The 25,205-nt window shown below is 43.0% G+C and overlaps 1 protein-coding gene across 2 annotated transcripts in view; it reads right to left on the bottom strand.

The window, feature by feature from the left end:
* klf7b (Kruppel like factor 7b) overlaps positions 1 to 25,205 on the bottom strand; it is a 73,460-nt gene that overhangs the window by 12,573 nt on the left and 35,682 nt on the right. For both annotated transcript variants that reach the window (XR_437200.3, XM_006799151.3), the window contains exons 2-3: positions 15,920 to 16,571; positions 3,937 to 4,060 (exon numbers count right to left, since the gene is read on the bottom strand). Coding sequence is in view for 1 of the 2 variants with exons in the window: in XM_006799151.3 (XP_006799214.1) it covers positions 3,937 to 4,060; positions 15,920 to 16,571 (776 nt within the window). In the remaining variant the exon portion in view is untranslated. The remainder of the gene's footprint in view (positions 1 to 3,936; positions 4,061 to 15,919; positions 16,572 to 25,205) is intronic.

Below are 25,205 nucleotides of genomic sequence, written 5' to 3'. Positions count from 1 at the left end.
AAGATGGAAAAAATGCGGCTGCTGCACAAAGAGTCTGAATCCATGTCTGTAGTTATATTTAAAGGCAAGGACTTTTAATCAAAGCAGCTGCATTTTTCCGATGTGGCCGTTCATGCTTTGCATTGATGACTCACTTCGGAGAGCCTCAGCAAACATCTGCGTCTGTGCGGATGAACGGCGCCCTTACCTCACGCACTGAAAGCCCTGCTTCAGGTAGAGCCTCAGCTGTGCTTACGACTGAATCGGCTTACGTCTGCGCCATTGTGTGTCAAAAGTGTTGGGTTTATACGCCCGGACATTTAAATATTCATGCAAGTCGATATGACTTTGCATCTAAACATCTTTGCGCTCAATATGCATGCGAGTGTGAGGTGTCTGCATACTGTGTTTGTGCATTTATGCATGTGCCAAAAAAGAGCTAATACAGTCCCAGCTCTCAGTCTGGATTATGAAGCTTTCCAGCAGGTTTCTGGGGGGTTTATGTCTAAAATCCTAACTAGAGAGAACCCACAACAGCCAATTACACTGTCTCTAGGGCAAAAGTTTGCGTGTGTGCGCGTGTTTCTTTCATTCGAAAGGTATTACAGGCGCATACACATTCAGAGAGAGTGAATGTTAAAGTGGAGCTGGCATCTGGTGCCACTCAATTAGCTGTAGCCTGCTTGCCAATAGCCAGAATCCATTTAACTGCCAGCACAGAAGCATGAGTAAGCACACACACTCTCTCCTCTAAGAAGCAAACACAAAACAGTGACAAGATGACTCTCAACAGACTCACAAACACATCCCTGGTTGTTTTCTAGCAGGAGACTTAGGCTTTAGTTTAAAGCGTACGCCCCTTCATCTGCTTCTCTTTTGTTTTCCTCTGTCCACATCAGACATGAGTTGGTAAAGCAGGAGCAACACACACACACACAAAAAATACAATTTAATACATAACATGATCTACAAGTTAGTACTAACATGTATTCCTCTGGGAACTGATTTCATTTAGCATTATGGCATATTTCACCATTAAATTGACGACGCTATAAAATAAAGTCGTGACTCTTCATCCTGACACTTTATCCTGTTGTCACCTGAACTCCTCTTGCACACAGCTGCTCACGTTCCTTTAAAATCTCTTCTCAGCATTTAATATTTGTGCTTATTACCCCCTTGTTTGTCATAAAAGAAGGTAAAATTTGTTAAAGTTTAGATCTACAGTAAATGCAGGAAAAACATGTTATTTATTTATTAGCTTTTTAAAAAATGACCTGACCTCCTACTATTTTGGATGTAACAGCCAGCAATGTTCAGAGGTTCAGAGGCAGCTCTTGTCTTACCAGATGCAACTTTGATCATTTTCAGTGATTCTGATAAGATACCTCTGTGATAGCCTACATTCAATGTGCTAAATGGTCTCAGTTATACTTTTCGAACACGTGAATCCACCGAGGTCCACTCATGTCCAAATGATGTAAATTTCATCATCAGACGTGAGTGTGAGGGTCTGTTTTCTATATATACAATGCACCAAGTACTCATCCGCCCTCTGTCGAGGATTTTAAGCGAACTTCACAGAAGCATAACAGGAATAATCGCTCAGCTGTCATATCTCCAGCTATTTTTGGCTTCCCTTCATTGGCTTCCTGTTAAATCCAGAATTGAATTCAAAATCCTGCTCCTCACATACAAGGTCTTAAATAATCAGGCCCCATCTTATCTTAATGACCTTGTAGTACCATATCACCCTATTAGAGCACTTCGCTCTCGCTCTGCAGGCCTACTTGTTGTTCCTAGAGTATTTAAAAGTAGAATGGGAGGGAGAGCCTTCAGTTTTCAGGCCCCTCTTCTGTGGAACCAGCTTCCAGTTTGGATTCGGGAAACAGACACTATCTCTACTTTCAAGATTAGGCTTAAAACTTTCCTTTTTGCTAAAGCATATAGTTAGGGCTGGACCAGGTGACCCTGAATCCTCCCTTAGTTATGCTGCAATAGACGTAGGCTGCCGGGGATTCCCATGATGCATTGAGTTTTTCCTTTCCAGTCACCTTTCTCACTCACTATGTATTAACAGACCTCTCTGCATTGAATCATATCTGTTATTAATCTCTGTCTCTCTTCCACAGCATGTCTTTATCCTGTCTTCCTTCTCTCACCCCAACCGGTCGCAGCAGATGGCCCCGCCCCTCCCTGAGCCTGGTTCTGCCGGAGGTTTCTTCCTGTTAAAAGGGAGTTTTTCCTTCCCACTGTCACCAAAGTGCTTGCTCATAGGGGGTCATATGATTGTTGGGTTTTTCTCTGTATCTATGAAGCGCCTTGAGGCAACTTTTGTTGTGATTTGGCGCTATATAAATAAAATTGAATTGAAAATTGAATTGAATCTGTGTCTGTGCCCAAAATGGACTTTACATACTGGAAACATCTTTTTTGGAAACTATAGCAATTAAAAAAAACAAACAACAACAACTACAAAAGCTGATAGGAAGAACTAATACAAATGGTTCCATCACAGGCTAATGCTCAGACCTTAAACATGCCCTTAGGTACCAGCTGTTGCAAACTGTTGAGGCTGGGAAAAATGGATCTCAAGAGTCAAGGCCCAAGCCTAGCTTAGTACAGTATTAGTACTAAACCTTTAACCTACTAGTGAAAGACATCATCTTAGTTTTCATACACTTACATCAGTGATCTCACCTCTTCTGCGAGAAGGTTTATAGCGCCATTTTCCCAATGTTGATGGATGTGTACTAGATGGCTCTGACTCAAACTGATAAAGCTGTGCTTCAACTTGAAGAGCTGAAGCACAGCTTCAGCTCTTCATTCGCTATTCATTCGCAGAGTTGCAAGACAACTCTGCGAATGAATAGCTCTTCATCTAAGTTTTGGACTGCTTGAACATACAACGTGGCCTATGGCGAACTGAGAACTTCCTACTGGGATAACGAATGAATTCAATTCAGTTCAATTCAATGTTATTTATATAGCGCCAAATCACAACAAAAGTTGCCTCAAGGCGCTTCATAGATACAGAGAAAAACCCAACAATCATATGACCCCCTATGAGCAGCACTTTGGCGACAGTGGGAAGGAAAAACTCCCTTTTAACAGGAAGAAACCTCCAGCAGAACCAGGCTCAGGGAGGGGCGGGGCCATCTGCTGTGATTGGTTGAAAGAGGTCTTGCAAAGAGCAGGCACCCGCCCTTTAGCCGATGCTGTCGCAGAAACGCGCTTCCACTTTGCGTGCCATATTCTACATCTACCCCCTTATCGCCCGGCCAAGATTGCCATTACATGGTTCCCAACACTGGCAAGCGAAAGCGAGGCTGACCAAAGATCACATGACTTCGAACGTTTATGGATGATCTGAAAACTGTCGACATCGCCTGGGATGAAGCCGAAGCAGTCGCCGCTGACTGACGATGGAGATCGTTAGCTGCCCAATGCGCCGCTCAGCATAGGTGGTGAAGTAAGTGAAAGTACGACTAACAATCAATGGATTTAGAGGTTTTTGGTGGAACCATCTTGACTTGTCCCGGCAGAAGAAGCCTTCAAGAATGGCAGGAATTACACTGAAACACTGAAGCAGCTCGATGGAATCACCATCTCTGATTTAGCTTTATGGAGGCAGAAGAGACCATATTTGGATAAGACAGTAGTGTGCAGTCAACTAAGGAAGCGAATTTGTTTTGCAGGGTGCATCAATTGACTGTGTGGGTGGTTCGCACAGGAAGAGATACCTGCTAATTAGTGCTAAGTTATACATAGAAATGTGTCACAATGACCAAAAACAAACTGGAAATAATTAGGTGCAAACAAAACCTTACAGATACACAACTCTTTGGCTTGTATATTAAAAACGATTTTTTATCCTGGCCAGATAAAGGACATCAAAGTCCTCCAAATGTAAACTGCACTGCGTGTTTGCTGTGTTTGTGCCGCCCATCCGTTTACCTGTCGCAGTGGTTGCACTTGAATGGCTTCGCTCCGGTGTGTTTGCGGTAGTGTCGTGTCAACTCGTCACTGCGGGCAAAGCGCCATTCGCAGCCCTCCCATGAGCACTTGTAGGGCTTTTCACCTGCAAAGGAGAGACAGAGAGGAAGAGAGAGGGGGAAGGTGTCACATTTTATAATCATTTTTACATCTAATTTCACACGTCTAAACTACAGCTGTTCGCTAATGTACAGGTTACCACCCCTGGCTTTCTCCAAACACACACACACGCACCCAGACAGCCCAGAGACCAGCCAGGCAGACAAGTTTTAACACAACAGCCATTTCAATGAGCCAACACACTCAATTAGCTGTAAATGAAGTCTTTCAGCACAGCGGCGTGTTAATTCATAATCCCAAATTCACCCTGAAATGAATCTCGTTTTGTTCCCTCTATTACCCCACAAACTCACCACACACACACACACACGAACACAGATGCACACCCTGAGGTGGGTTGGGGTGGGTCTGAAATGTAAATGAAGTTTCATCCCCCGGTTCACCAGATGGGAGAAGAGATGGTCTATTGTTCTCAGCCTGTAGTTATCTCTCCACGATAGAAAGCCTTCCAGCTGTGCATGTGTGTATTACACTGAGAGGTGTGTGTGTGGTGTGCAGGAGCAGACTGCCTTCAGATGGGACCTGAAGATGTCCGACTGTGTACATGCTTGTATGAGATTTCTCTCTCTCCGTGCGTCTGTGCGGCATGAGCAGATAAAGCAGCAAATCTGGGCCTTCTAACAAAATCCCCCTGCGCACGTCCACAAAAATAAATAAATAAATACCACGACTAATAATAAAACGAGTATTTAGCTATGTTACAACAGAGTTTCAGAAGTGTACATGAACAGCTCCTTTATTTAGGCTCCTAATAGCATCATGCTAACGACCGGTTCTGGATTGCAGTAAATGTTGTTTTAGTATCTTTGTGTCTCTGTTCTGGACCTTATGCAGGCTGAACTCAGAAGTTTTCCTCTGGCATTACAGCCCGTTCTCACTCCCGAGGCGTAACATGGCGACGTTTTATCACGTCCCGGAGCGTTCCTGAGGAACGCAAAAGGAGACCTTCGGCGTTCTTATGGTACGCGGCGGGTTATGGCCGAAATCCAGTGCAATGAGGCTCCCGCGGTAATAGACGTTCCAGCCCTAAACCTAACCTTATCCCTAGCCCTAACCATAACCTTTTTCCTGATGTTAACCAGGACTTTAATGATGTTAAATAGCGTGTTTCTAAGCGATTTGAAGAAAAAGAGCGAACATGTGTAGATTGAGTCCATACGGTTCTCATATTTCCTAATTTTTCCGAGGTTGTCATTTAGTAACGTGGTGGGTAGCCGAAAACGTAATATGTTGACGATTTGTCACCTAGCGTAAAATGTTACGCTTTGGGAGTGAGAACGTGTTGGGCATTACCCAAACCGTGAGTTCAGTTAGCACGGATTGCTCTTTCATTTCATCAGTGCCTTGGACTTGTAGCGGTTGTAAACCAGCAGGTTTAAAAACTAAAATAGTTTGATAGCTGCTTACTATTCTCTCACCCCAACCAATCACAGCAGATGGCCCCACCCCTCCATGAGCCTGGTTCTGCTGGAGGTTTCTTCCTGTTAAAAGGGAGTTTTTCCTTCCCACTGTCGCCAAAGTGCTGCTCATAGGGGGTCATATGATTGTTGGGTTTTTCTCTGTATCTATGAAGCGCCTTGAGGCGACTTTTGTTGTGATTTGGCGCTATATAAATAAAATTGAATTGAATTGAATTGAATAGTTATCTAATGTCCATATGCTGTGTTTTGTTGGAGGATTTTGGCTTGTGATAAAAGCTCAGCGAGGCTCATTATTTTTGCAGATGACCTTGAACTTTTATTTGTTTCAGTGCTCCTCCTGCTTCAGTCCAGTATTTAAAGAAATGCGGGACAATGCTTTTAAATATAAACCAAAACTGGGTTTTCTCCACTGCACCCTGTGCAGAAGAGGAAAAAAAGACTGTCTGAATGTAATTGCAGACCCCCGGTGTGTGCGCGTGTGAACTGTGGGGTGGTAACTATAATTGGGGTCTTAATGACTCTTAATGGGAAGTAATACAGCAGCTTACAGTCAGTTAGCCAGATGTCCCTGCAGCCCCTCTACTCTCATCACAGCACACACCAATCTTCTTAAGGAGACAAACACAAACACGCACCAATTCAGAGCTAAGTGGAACTAACGTGGAGCCCGAGCGGTACACAACATGGACCTGAAAGTCAGCCGTCACTGCCATCAAAATGTTGAATTGTCAACCTGGAAAATCAGACTAGAAATACACAAAGCCAAGATGGAGAAACTAGTCTCATGCATATATTTAAAAGAACAAGAGAAAAAACCTGGTGCCAGACCCACCCACAACTTGGCTTTGTCAGTGATTCAAATAAGTCTGGTGTTACAAAAAAAAATAAAAAAATAAAAGCAATCAGATTTTTGTTGGCGGGATTCACTTTAATCATCATCATCCTCTTGTGTCAGAGCCAGAAAAATGATGAAAAGCTCGAGCAAGGTTGAGACAAAGTAACTGCTGGAGGAACAACAGATTCTGCCTTAACTGAAATGATGTTGGTGAGACGCTAAGTTGCTCGCTTCTGACGGGCCGAGGGATGACGAATGCGTGGAGCATGAAAGACGACTACCAGGCTGCCCACTAAGGTACCATTTTAGGTGCCTAGCACAGAACTGCGTGAGTTGAAATGGGAATCTGGTTTGAAAATTAAATCTGAGTAGTTGAAAGAAACATTAACATTTCCTTCCTTTCTCTCAGGTTATTTATCTTTTTTTGCTTTTTATGTCCGCAGTCTTACTGCACCATAACGTCTCTGTCTCATCATTTTTTTATGAAGTTTAATTGTCTCAATTCATCACCTTGAATCATTGCAGCAGTATAGTACAACTACAAGAAAGTACACCTTCATGCGGACCAGGATGTGAGGTGGCGAGCCGCTCTGACAGCAAGGTGATGCAACGAGGAGTAAAAGATGATGTGCTACAGGAACATCCGACTGTGAATGATGCCCTTCTTCCCCTTTATTTCCCCACAGTTAGTGCGTCTCTTTGATCGGCGGCGTCTTTTCTCCGTAGACACAACATCACTGCAGTTTCAGTTGGACTAAATTAATTCCAGATCGCGAGCTCTGCTCTCCAGGATTTGCATATTCAAATTCTCCAGTCAAATCTCATGCAGCCTGACGCAGATTCCCACAACAGGGATCTGGGTTTCATTCCCGTCTCTCTGCTGTAAATTTTTAGCGACAGCTCTTCTTAACCACCGTAGTTTCTGATGTGTTGTGGATCACTCTGGACAGAGTGTCTCGGGGGGTTCAGAGCAGGGTAATCTCTCCAAACTTCTGCAGCTGCCATCTGTATTTCATTGTGTTCTATCATTAGGAGTTCACTATAACGCTGAGGTTTGTTTCCATAAGTGACACCACATGTCTTGAGACAGCACAGCTTGTTGGCTGGACCTAGTAGGGTTCACATAGCACATCTACCAACGGTACTGCTATAACTGGTCTATGTGAAGATTTAAAGTTTTTTATGAATGAATCAGTGAAGTTTCTGATTTAGAAACTATGCTGATGGCTTTGGTGTAAAATTCATTTGATCATTTAGTCTGAGAAGTGGCGATGACTGAAGGTAGCATAAATAGTAGAAGGAGGTTTGACTAAAAAACGTAAGAGCAGCTCATTTAAAATACAAGCTACTGCGTTTCACTCCTTGTAAATTAAACTCTCAGCAGGGCACTTGAATAAATGCACAAGCACATATATGACAGGAAAACAGCCCATGAGCTGTGAGGAAACAAAAACACGCTGAACATTTCCAGACCAGTTATGTCAGATGCCAAAAGTAAAACCAGGCACTTGGACTGGATCATAGCTTTGAATAGATTCAGCGCGTTTGACTATCTAATTCAAACTGGACAGGTACACATAAAAAGATTTTGTACCAACAAGGTAAAAATCAAAGGGCTGTTAGCTGAAAACATGGCATATCTTGCCATGGTGTGCAGTGTGTCCTTAAAAGATTTGAGGCAGCTGGACGAGTGTAGGAAGAAGCAGTGGAGGAACTACAAAAGAAGAAAGAAGAAAGAAATCTATGGTAGATGTGTCATGTTCTGAGCGAGTGTCTGCTGTTTTGGTATGTTTTTTCGTGCTGGCTTGTTTCCAGACCTGCATCAATCAGCAGGCCACCGCAGCCTTCGACTCATCGCCAGTCCGTCAGCTACTCCTATCGTGGTAACTCAGCTCTTCTCTTGTTATTTGCCTCTTCGTATTTTAACTGCTGTTTCCTTGCGTCTCTGCTTTGCTTTTGCTGTTCCTGGAACAATACTCAACTCCCCTGCAGTTCGCTTCGGTGGTCATCGGCCACTACTCACCTGCTCAGGCTGCATAACCTTCGCTGGCTGTCCGTCACGACTCATCCATTCAGGCTACATGTTTCAGGGCGCTCCCTGCCCTTCTGCCCGCCGCTTCTCTCTGGATCTCTGGAAATAAATGAATGGATAAACCAACTCTCTCATTCTGCTCCTCAACCCAACACTGACTCTGTGCTTCAAGTCATTCCTCCATTTACAGGCCAACTCTTTAGTTTGGTGTCGATGAAAACATGATCGTTGGCCCCTGTCGTGGTTTGGGAACGAGGGTGCACTCAGCACGATTCAGCTCTGGCGGAGTCTGCAGTACTTGTTCCCCAAATATCTTCATTGGGACTTTAGAGAAAAAAGTTGAGGGTTGGGGTCCCTCGATGAACTCTGACAGGCCAATAATCCTGATGTTGTTCCAGTGAGTACGTCCAGTCAGTCAATATTCTTGTTCTTGAGTTTAGCACAAGCTTGAAGCTTCGAGGCCTGGATGCGTTCTTCTGTCGAGCTGGCTTTGGTCTTCAGGTCAGTCAGTGTAGCTTGTCTGTGTCCAGTTTAGCTTTAAGAGAGGCAAGCACTGCTTTAATGTCGGAGGACACGGTCGTTGATATGGACTGTTGGTGCTCCTCCAGTAAGCTGGCCAAGGCGGGCATGCTCATCTGGCTAGCTGAGGAAGGCGAGTCATTTCCAGCCTGGTTCCAGAGGCCATGTAGCTTTTCAAAGAAATACTATTCATTTAAATAAGAAGCCGATCAAGTTTGGGACGAAAAAACCCCCCGATGGTTTTCAGGTCAGTGCGGAAAAGCACAATATATGCGCCTACTCCATTCTTCACTCCAACAGAAGTCGATTGATCTCAACAAGGAGTATGGGATCATCTTGACAGAGAACAGAACAAAAATTCCAACATATTCCTGAAGACTACTTACAGAAATTACAAGAAAGCTGCCTAATGCTTTGTTGAAGGGTAACGGTGGTCTTAAACAATCATATTTAATGTTAGAAGTGTACAAACTCTGTTTTTGTGTTATATGCTTTATTTCTATAATATATGTGTAACAGGTTTAAATACATTTCAATAGTGTTTCCTAGCAAATAATAAAGAAATAATGGGTTTCCCAATGTTTTTGCAAAGCACTGTGTCTATATATATATATATATATATATATATATATATATATATATATATATTAGGAGTGCAATGATACACAAAATTTACGGTTCGGTTCGATACTTTGGTGTCACGGTTCGATATTTTTTCGATACAAAAAAATGTTCATGCCTTTTTAATTTGTCATTTATTAAAATTATAAATATATATTTTAACTCAAAAGTACAGTTTTTAAATTTAATGTTGCTGAAACAACAAAGTAATAAAAAAATAAATCTATCTGATGGAGAAATCACTCATCTTTGGAAAAGAGAGTTTATTACAGAGAAATGTCTCTTTCCAAAATAAAAGCTATACTATACGCTTCTTCTGGGCTATATTCTCAGCAGCATATTAAACATATCAGGTCCCCATAAGGAGAATCATGTGCTAACGGCTGTCTAAATGACTCGGGTAAAGTTTGCAGCATGCATGCTTGTTGTTTTTGTCTGCTTCCACTTGTCTTTGCACTAGGATGATGTTTGAGTAAATGTGCAGTCATATTCGTTGTGTTCCCACTAGTGCTGTCAGCGTTAATCTGAAATGACGTTAACGCCACAACATGGCAAATCTCTGTTAACAAGCTACCGCGGATCGCCCCGTGCGTGGGGCTGGATGGCCAACACGTTAACGAGCTAACTGCGCTAACGCAGTAGTTCCCATCAATGTAATTGAGCATTGCGTGGCACATCCAACATACTGTTTTACTTTAGTCCATGACGCGCTTACCTTCAGGGTCATACGTCACATGAAGACCAAAATAGTTCCAAACGACACATCTGAATTAGAGACTTCTGTCTTGCTAGCTTGCCCTGCGCTCAGTGAATCTGCGTTCGACTACTCCGCCTAGGCTGCACAGTTGAGCGCAGATCCACTGAGCGCTCAACACAGACAGCATCGTCAGAAGGAAACTTGAAAAAATAAATAAAAAATTTTGTATTGTTCATACATATACGTACTGAACCGAAAGCACTGTATGAACGGTTCAATATCGATACGAGTATCGTTGCACCCCTAATATATATATATATATATATATATATATATATATACACACCTTTTACCAGTAAATATTTCTATTTCCCTCAGGGGTTCATAAGTCTTTGTTACAGCTCTGGTACAGCTGTAAAATATGTGAGTACATGTGATTCTACAGCAGATCACTTCAAGCTCTGCAAAGAACCAAAATACCACCGATGTTCAGCAGCAGTATCTGAATGTGTGAATCCTTCTACTTCACTCCTCAGAGTCCTCTGTGGTCTGACTGGGACCAATATTTTCTACATAGAATAGAAAAGCACTTGGCAGCTTATCCTGTAGGGCTGTTGAAGAAATGTTACAATCTCAACCTACATGTATGTGCTTGAGTGTGTGTGTGTGATACGGGGTATGAGTGCGGGCCGCAGGTGCCAGACAGGCTGCCGTTTCACACTCGTTTTCTGTAATTGGCCCAAGCCCCTCGTCTTCCTTCAATAGGACCCCCCTCAAACACACACACACACACACACACACACACACACACACCATATCACGCACACAGTGTTAGAGGAATGAAGCAAGGCCAGCTTGGGCCTGACGCCACAGCAACCATGACGCCAGCCAATTATAGCACGGCAAGGCAAGGATGCATGATAAAGTCACCTAGCAACTGAGAGAAAGAGAGAAGAGAGGAGGGGGGTAGTGGTGTGTGTGTGTGTGTGAGTGAAAGAAAGAGAGTGAGAGAGAGACTCGGAGAGAGATTAACAGGCATGGACAATCCACCAGCCACCAACCAATTATGGAAGAGTGTGATGCAGTTGCTTGGCAACCCAAACTGAATAAGCAAAAGGGAGAGAGAGTGAGAGCGAGAGACAGGTTGGAGTTTTGATTCTATGGGGATGTCGAGAGGTTACAGCAGGGCTTCTCCTGACTCCACATGAGGTTGTGGTGTCACCTATATTGGGTGGAGGTGGAGGTGGGGGGAAGTGACCAGTGTTTTAACCTGCATGACAGAACACACCTCACATCACGTAATATTGAGTCACACAATACAAGCATCATCATTAAGAGGTTATGCAGATTCCATTGAACATGCACCTCATGTCCATGGAAAGCTTCACAAATGTTAATGTGACTCAAGCGAGCTACAACAGTTGCTAAAGAAGTTTCCGAACCACACAGACCCGAGTGGAAAATGACGCCTCTCCTTCACTACATGAAACTGTAACCTACTGATTTGCTGTTGAGGAACTGCTGTATGTGACATAGGACTGTTAAGGAGTGTCGGCCTCTGCATTTACACACTGTCACCCACACCCGCCTGTGATGAACTTGAAAATGTCGACAAGTTCAGGACCCAGTCTGGGTGAAACGTGGCCAGCCGAAGTGTCACCCTGGTTAATTTTGTTTTGTAAAAACAAAACTGATGGAGGTGATTTTTTATTTAATTTAAACAATTCTAATGCTTAATGTTTCCAAGAAATAACTAATTCTGCAAACAACAAACAATCACAGGTAACTACATGCTTACCGAATCTTACGACATTCTGATATGAACTAAACTATTGTACTATTTCAAAATAAAAAATGTTATCTTGGTAAAAATGCACAAATTCTAACACTGTAAACAGTTCAGGATCACCACTATTGATGCAGCTCACTTATAAAGGCATTTGTTGCATATTGTTACACAGGTATAATAGAAAAGGTAAAATGCAATTTATATAATTCATAATTTATTTACCACTCTATAATACGTCAATTGGTTATACGTTTTTTTGTCGTTCTCCTCTCCTCCTCAGTAAAAACACTTCCAGGAGCTACTCTATCGCACACTGAGTTTATCTGTACACTTTATGGCTGTAACAAGGCTGCTAATCATTTGCTTCATTAACTATTTCTGTTGCTGCAGCTGCATCGCTCGGATACCGTGAGAGGTTCAGTTAGCGCAACATACCTGCTAACTTGCACTAAATCACTCACACTGAGTGAGGTGCTGCAGACTGCTGAGAAATTCATTTTCACTTTAACTACCGTTTTCTTTTCTCTTCCTCTCTTGCTGAACTTATGTGGCCTGTGGCTGACAAATGGGCGTTTCTGCAGTTTGACTACATCACTGCTGTTTGCATCTCTATTTTATACAACAACAAGTAAAGACACCAGTGATATACACCAATGTATCTTTTATTACTTTGTTTAATCAAACAATGCATTAATAATTGTAACTAAATTAAGTTAGGAAGGATTTTGACTGATTGCCTGCAGAAGCTAGGCATAAGATGATAATGACAATCAGCATTCCAGCGAGCTGCAAAGTAATGCATGCAAATCCTCATATTTTATTGCTCTTATGTATTTATTCATTTACTTTTCTGGCTGTAGAACAAAACTTCTCCACACTGAGCTCGCGCTCCTTCAAAAATGTGCAGCAAAGACTTTTGAAAGGCAAAGCCTCTTTCCAAAACTGGCCAGCTATCCCGCTAACTTGGCTGCCAAATATGTAGTTAAGTATATTATGTTGAAGCGCAAAGTGATACAATTAGCTGTGTACTGCTTTTAAAGATCCAACCACATCCAAGAAACTGAAAAGTAAAACAGCGGAGAACTAGACAAACCCTGGCTGCGACTCAGAACAGCGCCGGCTGGGCACTTTAGAGATTAAGTGAATTCATTTGCGTCTATCTGTTGCATCTATTAACGTTTCTGTTCACCCCTAATTGAACATTTCCGTATAAGAAAGGAAAAAAAAAGGAGAAATTGTTTTCAGTATGAACGCTTTAATACGTTTTCTACAAAAGAAGGAAATGAAGCACACGTGCAGCATAGCCGCTGACAGACCTCAATATAATGATGTTTCTAATGGCCTCTGGTGTGCACTATGTGACAGTAAGTGTATTGACACTGTGCAGGCTTTCTACTGCTGCTCCTCCCTGTAGTTTCTGCTATGCTAATCCCTCCCTACATGTATGTTCAATGATTTATGGTTATAATAACCCAAAAAGAGGATTAAGCTAATTAAACCACAGCACTGCGCTTGTAATGAACACATCGGGAGGGAATACGCCACCCCCACATTTATGCCACACACACGTGCGCACACACATACAGAGTGTGGAAGCTACTGTGTCTTCAGGGTGTCCTCTTCGTCTTTTTTCCCCACAGTGAATGATTCTGTCTTTAAAAGCTCATCGTTGGTTAGCATGACTCGTCTGTGGAGTAATCAGAAGATTAAAGATACCCGAGCTCGCGTCGGGGCACCAGAAAACTAGCGGCTCCACTCTGGATTAGCTACAATAAAGCTACAGTGGTGGGTTCCCCCAGCTATGCCAGGTGCTGCCCTGGAATGTAATGCTACACTTAAAGCCATGCAATGGTTGCTGGGGATCATATAAGCCTGTAACATGCTGGATTTATGATGCCAAAGTTGCCGGTATTAATACAGACGAGGTCTTCAGGCTACGTACTGTGATCCTGGTGAAACTGCTAACACTGTATGATGACAACTGGAGGACATAAACCGCTGCAGTAAATGATGGTGTGGTTAAAGCTAAAGTTGAATAATGCTACCTTCAGGTGGTACAAATCTGCACATCCCCTATGCTGCGGATAAATGATGGGTTCAGCCCGAGTCACTCAGGCAGAAGTTTTTAAATCCAGGAGGCTTTTTTTTGTTACCTCGAAACTGATGAGTGGAAAATCAACCGTGCACTGGTTCCTGTCACTAAAACTACAGATACACTATGCTGCCAAAAGCATTCACTCACCCATCCAAATCATCGAATTCATGTGTTCCAATTACTTCCCAGACCGGAGGTGTATAAAATCAAGCAACTGGGCATGCAGACCGCTTTCCCAAACATTTCTGAAAGAATGGGGGGCTCTCAGGAGCGCCAGCTAGAGGTGCGGAGAGTTTTGTTGAATGGGTTTCCACCCTGGAGCTTAATGATCCAGGTATGCGTCAGGTATTTATAAGCCATAAACACCATATTTCGGTTATTTATCTGTTATTTGTTATGATTATGATAAATGAATAAAGGGCTGGACCAGGTGACCCTGAATCCTCCCTTAGTTATGCTGCAATAGACGTAGGCTGCCGGGGGATTCCCATGATGCATTGAGTTTTTCCTTTCCAGTCACCTTTCTCACTCACTATGTGTTAACAGACCTCTCTGCATTGAATCATATCTGTTATTAACCTCTGTCTCTCTTCCACAGCATGTCTTTATCCTGTCTTCCTTCTCTCACCCCAACCAATCACAGCAGATGGCCCCGCCCCTCCCTGAGCCTGGTTCTGCTGGAGGTTTCTTCCTGTTAAAAGGGAGTTTTTCCTTCCCACTGTCGCCAAAGTGCTGCTCATAGGGGATCATATGATTGTTGGGTTTTTCTCTGTATCTATGAAGCGCCTTGAGGCGACTTATGTTGTGATTTCAATTCAATTCAATTCAATTTTATTTATATAGCGCCAAATCACAACAAACGCGCTATATAAATAAAATTGAATTGAATTGAATTGAAATGTCTTGGTAAAATCTGAATAACCTTCAGAAACATGGATCCGCTTCTCTGTCATAATTTACTTTGTAATAATCCATCTGTATAGGTCACAGAGGAAAATACAAGGAATATAAAGTTTATTCATCTTAGGCTACATCAGTCAAATCCGTCTTTGATTATGAGGCTACTTCAACAAGCCAAAGCCTGTCTCCTCATGCTTTCACTACAGAAAACTCGCAGCTCCCTGCCCCTTCCTGGTCGCATTAGCCGGCATGTGTTCTGTTTGAGGGTCACAGATGGGGCAGCTGCAGTAAGCAGCTAAAGCTGCATGTCAGACCCAGTTGGACACGGCTGAATTCGCAAAGTAATTTACTACCAGTCTATCAATCATCAGGCAATTACCGAGGCAGAGCCTTTCTGGCACTGAGGTGATATCAAGAAGCAAATGAATAATTCTGGAGGATCATCTGAGAAGCACAAGAAGAAAAGAGCTTTTAATCTCTTTTAAAAATCCATCAGATGTTTTCTTTGCAGATTTCTGCGGAAACTCAACCAAGTCAGAGTGTGAAACATCATAAAACAGCACGCTAAGCCGTACTCAAAGCTTCCAGCTCCAGGCTGGAGTCTTTAATTCAAAATCAGAAGCTTCTAACCCGCAGACATCATCAGATAACACCTCTTCTCTCCCTCGCCAGTCAGAGTTGTACTTTTCTTCCGCTTCACTAACTGAGGTCAGTTAAACAGTTTGTCCGAAACGTCTTAGTTGCCACGTCTGCATACTGCACGGTGACAGCTTTGAGCACTGATCAAAATGTTTTCAGTGTCGTGTTTTACAAGTTCTTGCATGCTTTCAAACTGCAGGAAAAGACGCCACGTGGAAAACTTTAAGTTCATCAGAAACACTAGTGGCATTCCTGGGAATGCAATTAAGGTTTTACCTGTGTGGGTCCTCTGATGCGCCTTCAGGTGGGAGCTCTTGGTGTAAACCTTCCTGCAGCCATTAAACTGGCACCGGTGGACTCTCTTCTTGTTCTCTGGTACGTCTCCTGCCAGACTTCCCGCCCCTCCCTGCTCGCTGTCACTGAGGGCTCCTCCTCGGCCTGGTGGGGATGGTAACGCTCGCGCTGCTACCAGCTTAGCCGCCCCTAATCCCACCTTCTTTGCCACCAGTTTGAGCGTTAATGTGCCGTCTGCTGTTGCAGTGAGCGTCTGTGTGGGCTTAATAAGGTGTCGGCCAAGCTCCGGTGATGATGGCGGTGTTAGGGAAGTGACAGCGGCGCTAAGCTGAGCTGCACTGACTCCTCCGAGGACTTGCTCCTTGCCTGTGAGGGTTTCAGGCCCAGCTGCTGTCTGGTTCTTGTTGGGATTGGGAACGTGTAGGATTTTGGCCTGCACCTTGGGGAGGGTCACAAGTAGCGAAGGTGGACTGGGCTGGTCAGGGAGGCTGGGAAGGAGGGGGTCCATCAGGTCTTCATCACTGTCACCCCCCTGCATAAACGCCGGCGTTAAGAGGCAGTCCAGCTCATCGTCAAAGAGCTCCGAGAGTCGCTTGGGCTCGGTCTGTAGATACCGCTCCAACTCTAGACACGTCTGCAAGAGAAGCACAAACCGAGGGTCAACATTTGTATACCTTTAAAAAGAACAGTTATCCAGGATTATAACACAAGCTTCCCATTTTACAAACGACTGTAACTGTTACCGTTAGTGCTAAAACGCAAAGGGTTTTGGAAAGAAGAGAGGAGCTTTACGGAGGTTCACGGTGTACCAAAGCAACACAGGGACAAGCAGACAGTAAAATCAGCCGCTCCGAGGTGCGCTTCACATGACTGTGACCCCTCAATCACTCTGGGAAATTCAAATGCTTTCCTAAAGATGAAGAATCATAAATAAGTCCTGCTGACCTCTACGACACTTGTGTGATAAAGAGTTTAAAAAAGTAAATTTTCTCGTGTCCACAACTGACCACCTTGAGATTTTTGCCTATCCTGGTACTTTTACTGCTGACATAAAGTAAGGACAGTTATTATTTTCATGCATGAAAAAGTTTGGCGTCAAATATTTGAACAAACAGCCAACGCACTGCCTGGCGAGATTTTTTTTGTTTGTTTTTTTTGCACATTGCTATACTCGGTACGTTTCTCCAAACTGCAGACCTTTCAGAGACCTTGTTTACCAGTGTGTTTAAGTTCAGGTACCTGCTGTAGGCTTAATATTTCTCTGCAGCTGTTGACCATGTTACCTGGCACGCCGCCGTCCTGAGAGAGGAGGGATTTAGCCTGTGATTGATTGCTGCTGCCCGACCGAGCTCTCTGGAGCCCTGAACTGTGGAAGCCTTTCCTGTTCCCACCCCCGCTCACCCAAATCAACCAACCATGGACGTTATATCGCAAGACAGGGAAAAGAAGGGAAGTCAGATGACAAGAGGACAAGTCCAAGAATGACACAGAGGAAGTAACGGAGACAAGGAGGGGGAAAAATAAGGAAAAATAAGCGAGTGATCCTAAAATTCTTTATTTATCAAGCAACAACAGAGACATCTGCACTTTTTTTAAAACCACTGTTCACTTGCTGTTGGCAGCATCACCACAGTTGGTCTGCCAGCCTTCAGTGCCTCGGTCAAGGGCACCTGCCACATTACCTCGAGGGATCTGAGCCAAAAACCTTCCAGTCGCTAACCTACTTTTACTACTGCGAGGCTGCACTTCTCCTTTGAAAACTTTTATGCTTTCTGTGATTCTTGTTTTGTCTCTGCTAAAAAACTACCTACTGCACTTTTCAGGTCTCAGAGAAGCCGCTCGATTGATCCTGTTGTTGCTTTGAACGTTCCGACCCGCAACACAGGTTACTGCCGAAATCCCGCCTGCATGTTCAGGCGTGAAAAAACAGACATGTGTACCACCTATAGAGGTGCATGATCTAAAGAGATACAAGTAAAGCTCACACGCCTGCTAATATGGGGGTTAGCTAAAAAACAGCCTTCATTAAAGAGGAAAAAGAGGAGAAACACTGAGAAGTACATATTACTGAATACAGAAACGGATACAAACCAGATGTTAGACCACAGGAGTTCAAAGCAGCAGCTACATTTTTATGATGTCTTATCACTTTCTTTCATGTTTACAATAATAAGGCACTTTTGGTTGGAAATGTAATCCTGAAAATACTTGAGGATGGAGTTCGTGACTGCTCAGAGTCAGATCTGATCCTGTTTTCACGAGCAAATGTTTTTGCTCTCTGTATTTTACTTTTTCATATTGGTGACACATCTTTCAATACACAACTTTAAACAACAGAAACTAATTTGGACTAAATTGCAGCTTCCCTTCAGCTCAGACTCAATCACACTGCAGTAACAAGCAGTAAATTAACTAACTTAAATTAATGTGCATAATTTTGGAGGCACTGAGGACTTTTACGCTCTATAAAGACCTTTGACGTGAGGGGTTTGCATTTCCATGTCATGAGTTTGCTTTTCTTTTAGTCTTTTAGTCTGGGGCGATCGTGGCTCAAGAGTTGGAAGTTCGCCTTGTAATTGGAAGGTTGCTGGTTCGAGCCCCGGCTTGGACAGTCTCGGTCGTTGTGTCCTTGGGCAAGACACTTCACCCGTTGCTTACTGGTGGTGGTCAGAGGGCCCGGTGGCGCCAGTGTCCGGCAGCCTCGCCTCTGTCAGTGCGCCCCAGGGTGGCTGTGGCTACAATGTAGCTGCCATCACCAGTGTGTGAATGTGTGGATGACTGGTTGTGTAAAGCGCTTTGGGGTCCTTAGGGACTAGAAAAGCGCTATACAAATACAGGCTATTTACCATTTCCATCTTTGTCTCTATTCTTTAACTTCTATTGGAATGATTTTCCTCATAACGGTGAAAAGTTTACGAACACCATCCACAAATGGGATGCTTATCTTGGAAACAGTAACACTGGTATATGTAGAAGACCAGACTGTGATAAATGCAGCTAGTTTTGTATCTCATCAGAATGTGTTTCGTAGAAAATACAGTTGGAAAACCTGGCTTCAAACCACAGAAATATGTTTTCAATGTTGCTGTTCAGTCTCACAGGAACTAAACAATGTTCTGATCTTTTTTCTTTATGTCAAAAGTCCCCCACTCTGTCCACTCAGCACTTCCTGAAAGCTACCTGGCTGTGGCACTGTCTGTCCTGCTGCATGATGCATTTAATGTCTCCTCTTGGAAAATGAATTTCCTGCGTTTGGCCAGCGGCCTTTGGCAGCCTCAAAGTTCTCATCCTGATCCTCTGGCTGCTTCCACCTCTGTCATTGAAGCAAATTACAGCTACTAGATAAATGTGTGTGTGTGTGTGTGTGTTTTAGCTGCAGCTGGTTGACTCCGTCCATTCAGACGGGCCGGCTCTGGAGCTTTACTTCGCTCAGCCTGAGTGATGAGACAAACCAACACATTTAGTCACAACATCTGTTGAGTGGTGATAAGCTGAACTTCCTCTCCGTCTTTCTTTTCCCTTTTTTCCCTTCTGTTTAAAAGAATGCCCTTCCCCCCCCTAAGGATGCACATTTGCATCTGAATAAAAATCAAAGATATTTCTTAGGGGGTGGGGTTGGGGGGGCTTCCATAAAGAAACTTGAAACTGATAAGCATGTTTGTACTGACATCTTGCAACAAAAGCTACCAGTGCTGTGAGGAAAAAACCTTCTTGTTAGCCTTTTGTCCAGACAGTTGCTTTGTTTTGTTAGCATTTGTGTTCAACTCACTCAGAGCAGGGCCTGTTGTGTTGCACTGGGTCTGTTATATCTCCGTTTAAAGATTAGGTACCGCTAATGGATCAGGAAGCAAATCGAAACTCAGGCTGCCAACTGTTTTATGGTGAGATAAAAGAGCCTCATGCCTGGATATTGGAGTAATGATTACAACGATAGGAAGCTCTAAGAAAAAAAAATAATGAAATGACACATTAGTCACCTTCAATGATTTGAAACTTAATGGAAGAGGTTATTTGAGATTTCGTCTCTCTTCCACAGCATCTCTTTATCCTGTCTTCCTTCTCTCACCCCAACCGGTCGCAGCAGATGGCCCCGCCCCTCCCTGAGCCTGGTTCTGCCGGAGGTTTCTTCCTGTTAAAAGGGAGTTTTTCCTTCCCACTGTCGCCAAAGTGCTGCTCATAGGGGGTCATATGATTGTTGGGTTTTTCTCTGTATCTATGAAGCGCCTTGAGGCGACTTTTGTTGTGATTTGGCGCTATATAAATAAAATTGAATTGAACTGAACTGACATTTGCTATGTTTTGGAAATATAAATGGAGGAAGTTCCATTACCTTACATCTGAATATGGATTTTGTATGTATTGCCCAGTGTATGGTTAGTAGTTCATAAATCATTTGCACTGAAGCAAAATTAATATTTGTGCACATTTTTGTATTTGGGGTTCTTTATTGTGTTGCTGTAAGTGATTGAAGCAGGAATTCAGAACTGTATACAAGTTATTGGCATTATGAACTCTGATAATACTTCTCTTCTTTCTTGAAGTCTTGAAAATTACTTGTGTGCTCAACTTATATGTCACATCAGTAGGACTAATCTCTTCCTGTTGGTCTCTTGAGGCGACTTTTGTTGTGATTTGGCGCTATATAAATAAAATTGAATTGAATTGAATTGAATTGAGATGGCTTTGGATCTTTGAGAAAGATTTTAAGATTTTTTAATTTCTAAATAAAGAACAAACCAATAAATGTGGTAATTTAAACTTAATTTACCATTCTTGTTTTTTGTTGTTCTGATTGGATTCTGATTGAATTTAGTTGCTGAGATTTTAAGTTTTACAACAGAACCTGGCAGGTGCTGGAGAACTTGGTGCAATCCTGGTTTAATCCTAATCCTGGCATGAGCGACTGGAAGAAACAATGACTTATTTTCAACAGTACGAAATGAGTTTGGAAACGCTTAAAAAAACCTTTTTCCTCCATCTCCACATGGATTTGACAAATGTGACAACGTTTGATAAAAACTGAATGGAAAGAGAATATTTTCATATTTTCATGACAGGTGCAACTTTTTAACCTTTTTTCTGTGCTTTTGCTTCTTTATTAAAAAATCGAGTCTGTCTGAGTTGATTTTAATAACATTTTATAACTCAACGGGCTTAAGACGATATCGAGTTGTAAAGGTCATCTAAATGAGGAGCTCTGAATTTATGGGCTTCTTTGTTTGTGTGTTTGTTAATATTATTGGAGATTATGCCTTCATCCTGAGGGATTAGGCTCTTAAAGCGTGCAGAGTACATGCAAAGTATTACTAGAGATAAAAAAGAAAAGTTTTGCAAGATTTTCACTAAAACACTGTTATCCTCTCCGGGTCTCAGCAGAATAAAGTTTGGCTGCTGTACTGTATGTGTTACATACATAATTCATCATCCTGGAACACAGCCGCCGAGCCATTAATATTAGCTTGCTTTGATACTGTAAATACAGCCTCTGTCAGTGATTTCTGAGAGCATGCTGTACTATTGTTTTATCTCGGACTAGAAATCAAAAATAGAAAGGTCTGCTTGTCTCCTGGTGGGGGCTGGACCGATGCTGACGATAGTGGGAGGTGGGTGGGGAGGACAGAGGGTAGAGGGAGCCCGAGGCTGTGCAAGAAGAGCGAGCGGCAATCAAACCCACGGCCAGCATCGAACGCGCCGCCTCTGACATCACACACATGACCTTCTCCTTCATCTGTCTCTCCTACACACCATGAATATCAGGTAACAATGACATGTTGGGCCTGCAGCATATTAGTGTGTGTGTGTGTGTGTGTGACTGTGGATGCTGGCTAACAGCTCAGACTGATAGCATGTGCAGGGCTCACCTCCTGTTTCCCCGCTTAGTCCCACACCATATGGAGAAAGGTCACATCGAATAACACATACAAACACACACACACACAAGCACAGCGTGGATTTTACAACGAAACTCTCCTTGTTGAATCATCAGTGCAAACAATGCAACACTGAGCAGAAGAAAATCTCGTTTACTGAGAAAAAAGGTTAAAAACAAGCAAACCTTTGCAGGACAAAACCAAAAAAACTCCCTGTAAAAACTCACTCATCCAGAAAAAATGAGCAGATGAATGGGAAACAAAGGTATTTTGACTTGCGTGCAGTTATTCCATTAAGATGCACAATACACGTCAAGTTGCTTTACTTAAGTACAGCTGCAAGCAGCAAGGGCTTTGCAAACGAGTACGACCGGTAATAAAAGTCACTGTAAATGTGCTAATGCAACAGCAGAGCTACAGATCGGCTTCTTATCATTAGCGAAGGAGCCTCAATAATTTACAAACATTGTTGCATGATTCAGGATTGTCAGGTGTTTCTGTGAATTTGGAAGAAATACTTCCAGAAGCAGCAGCTCTGCTGGACGCGCTGTTCATTTGGCTTTTTTTAGCATTGAAGTAAATGAAGAAAGATTCAAAGTAGTCAAGTCAAACGAGGTTAGGGGCAAATATGGGGGGCGCCGCTGCCGTGAGCACGGACCAATTTATTTGAAAGCCGTTCCGAGATTCTACAATTTATTTATCTGTAAAATCAACTGCAGCGCATTGGAGTGAGATCAGCGAGTGGATGTGCTCCGTGTGATCGAATGAAGCGAAAACAATCAGGAAAAAAAAATAAAAATTCAATCTTTGTCCCCCTTGAATCCTCTATTTTCCCTTTGTAGCTGAGTGCCTGATTTAACATCTCTTCTAAAAAAGCTAGCACTAATATGCAGGTCCTGCCTCTGTGTGTGTCCTCAGCCTGCTGAGGTCCATTAATAATGAATGCAGAAAGCAGAGGGCTTTGGATGGAAGCGCTAAGAGCTTTTGACAGACAAAGGATCATCGAGGACGCAGCTCAACAAACAGACTAAAGTGGATTCAGCAGGAGATGCTCCGTCTGTGTTTACATGCGCACGGCTATCTGACTATTACCAACATTTCCATTAGGACAATGGCGAGATGCAGCCATTTATGTTATTCTGTAAAGTGATACTTCCAACAACGATCTGCCTCGCATGTGGTCAATGGCTGACTGAACGCCCTACGACTTTGCCCTACGAGGCTTTAGATTTCACAAAGCACTGAAACTGATTAAGATACACAACATGTACCAACCAGTCATTAACTAGTTGGTGGGCGACACGACCGCACGGTCTTTTAGACACTCTGTCATCTATTAGCAGTGTTGGGGAGTAACGGAATACATGTACCGCCGTTACGTATTTAAAATACAAAATATGAGTAACTGTATTCCGTTACAGTTACCGTTTAAAAAGGTGGTATTTAGAATACAGTTACTTTGTTGAAATAAATGGATTACACGGCGGTACTTCCCTGTTTCATATTGTGGCGGGTCAGGACTGTTTGGGTTTTGTTTGACAGCTACGTTCTGTTGTTCCAGGCGGCAGCGTTACGGTTGCCATGGTTACAGGGTGACGCTCTCTCTCTGCGTGTTTCCTGGGTGAGAGAGCGCCTGTTGTTGTTGTTGTGCTAAGCTAATAGGCAGAATGCTACAGGTATAGCTCTAAAGAATGTAGCATCATGGGCAGTGTAGTCCGTGCTGCAGGGAGAATGGACTGCCATACACGTTATGTGTCTGTGAGCGAGGGAGGGAGAAAAAGGAAAAGTACGAGCTGTCATCGAGCAGAAACGGGAGCTGGAAGCATGTAAATATAATAATAACCACTGCAGCCAAGAAGAGAGCCTGACGAGCCCAGTTGTAAGTAAGCTATTAAGACTCGACTGTACACCGTGTTCGTGTTTTCCTCCAAAAACAATAAGTTCTGTTGGAGCAGCCTTTCAACGCCTCTCTCTGTCTCTGCTAGCAAAGTTGACCCAGACAACAAAGTAAAGCTAGTTTTCGGCTACGAGCCGACACAGAACCCACCGTATTAGCCAGAGGTCCCTTTACTACGGTTCGGAGCCGCGAACCTTCAGTAACAGTAATAAATCACAGCAATAGTACATTCATGTAGTTGTAAACAGCATGATAATATATTAAGTAATCCAAAGTATTCAGAATACGTTACTCTCATTGAGTAACGTAACGGAATACGTTACAGAATACATTTTGGGGCATGTAATCTGTAATCTGTAATGGAATACATTTTAAAAGTAACCTTCCCAACACTGTCTATTAGTCGAGTCAAATGAAGCATCGTTTTGCAAATTCTCAAATCTGTCCGGTTTATTTTCCAAACAAATTTTTTGATGGAGCAGTAGAGCGCAAAGAGGGCATAATGTGACCATTATTATCACGGATGTCAGCAGGCGACACACACACACACACATGCACGCACACGCTATACAAGGAATCTCAGTTAAAAGCTCTTAATAGAATGAACAAGCAAATCAGGGGCACTAAAAACACAAAGCAGTCTCCTTAAAGCTCAGACTTACAGCAATAACAACCGAACTCTTAAAAAAAACTTGTATTTTTTTATTTATTTTTTGGTCCCATTGTGAGGGTAAAGACATCTGTCTAATGACAGACAGAATGCAGAGCAGCAGCTCAGTCAGCGGGGGATAAACATGCTGCGAATCACATGACGCAAATGTGGAGGTTAGGTAAAAAAATTCAAAAAACAACAACAAAAAACAGCCTTTTTGTCAAAGAGAGGCATTACTGCTCGTGATAAGCCGAGTAGCCATATTAGGTGTCCACACCTGATGGATTCACCAGTGAAACGTGGATCTTGTATTTGCTTGTAGCTCCTACATCCTTACACACAAATTCCCAGTTAAACACAATGATATATAACATGTTGAGTATAGCCAATACATCCACTCCAAATGTCTGCTTCAGGTACGTGAATGCAAAGCAACCACCTGGGTGAAGTGTTTTCTTTTTTCCAGGGTTTGCATGATTGTTCTCGCCTCAGTCTCAGTAAAGCCCAGTGTTTTCTGTGCTTCCTCACATTAGTCACCATAAATATAGTGGTGCGACAGCTACTCTCGTGCAAACCTCCCCACAGACTGTTACTGCCGCTCCGGATTGTGGAATCAGTTTCCTCTCATGTTGCCGTAAAACACTTTCTCCGGTCTGATCCTTTCAGTTGGTTCCTGTCTCTCTTTATCTGCGCGTGTATTCCAATATGTTTATTCCCCTCCACATTATACAGCTTTTGGCTTCAATTTATGTTTTTCTCTTTACTTTCTCATACAAAGAGGTCCTAATTAAAGTGCTTTGGCTCCCATAAACTGCTCTTTGAAGCGCTACCTCTTGATGGATCTCGGTC

This window comes from Neolamprologus brichardi, chromosome 16, assembly GCF_056152115.1.
Source record: "Neolamprologus brichardi isolate AB-2024 chromosome 16, ASM5615211v1, whole genome shotgun sequence".
NCBI lineage: Eukaryota > Metazoa > Chordata > Actinopteri > Cichliformes > Cichlidae > Neolamprologus > Neolamprologus brichardi.
The sequence above is the reverse complement of the archived record's forward strand: the minus strand, read 5'-3'. Positions and strand labels throughout refer to the sequence as shown.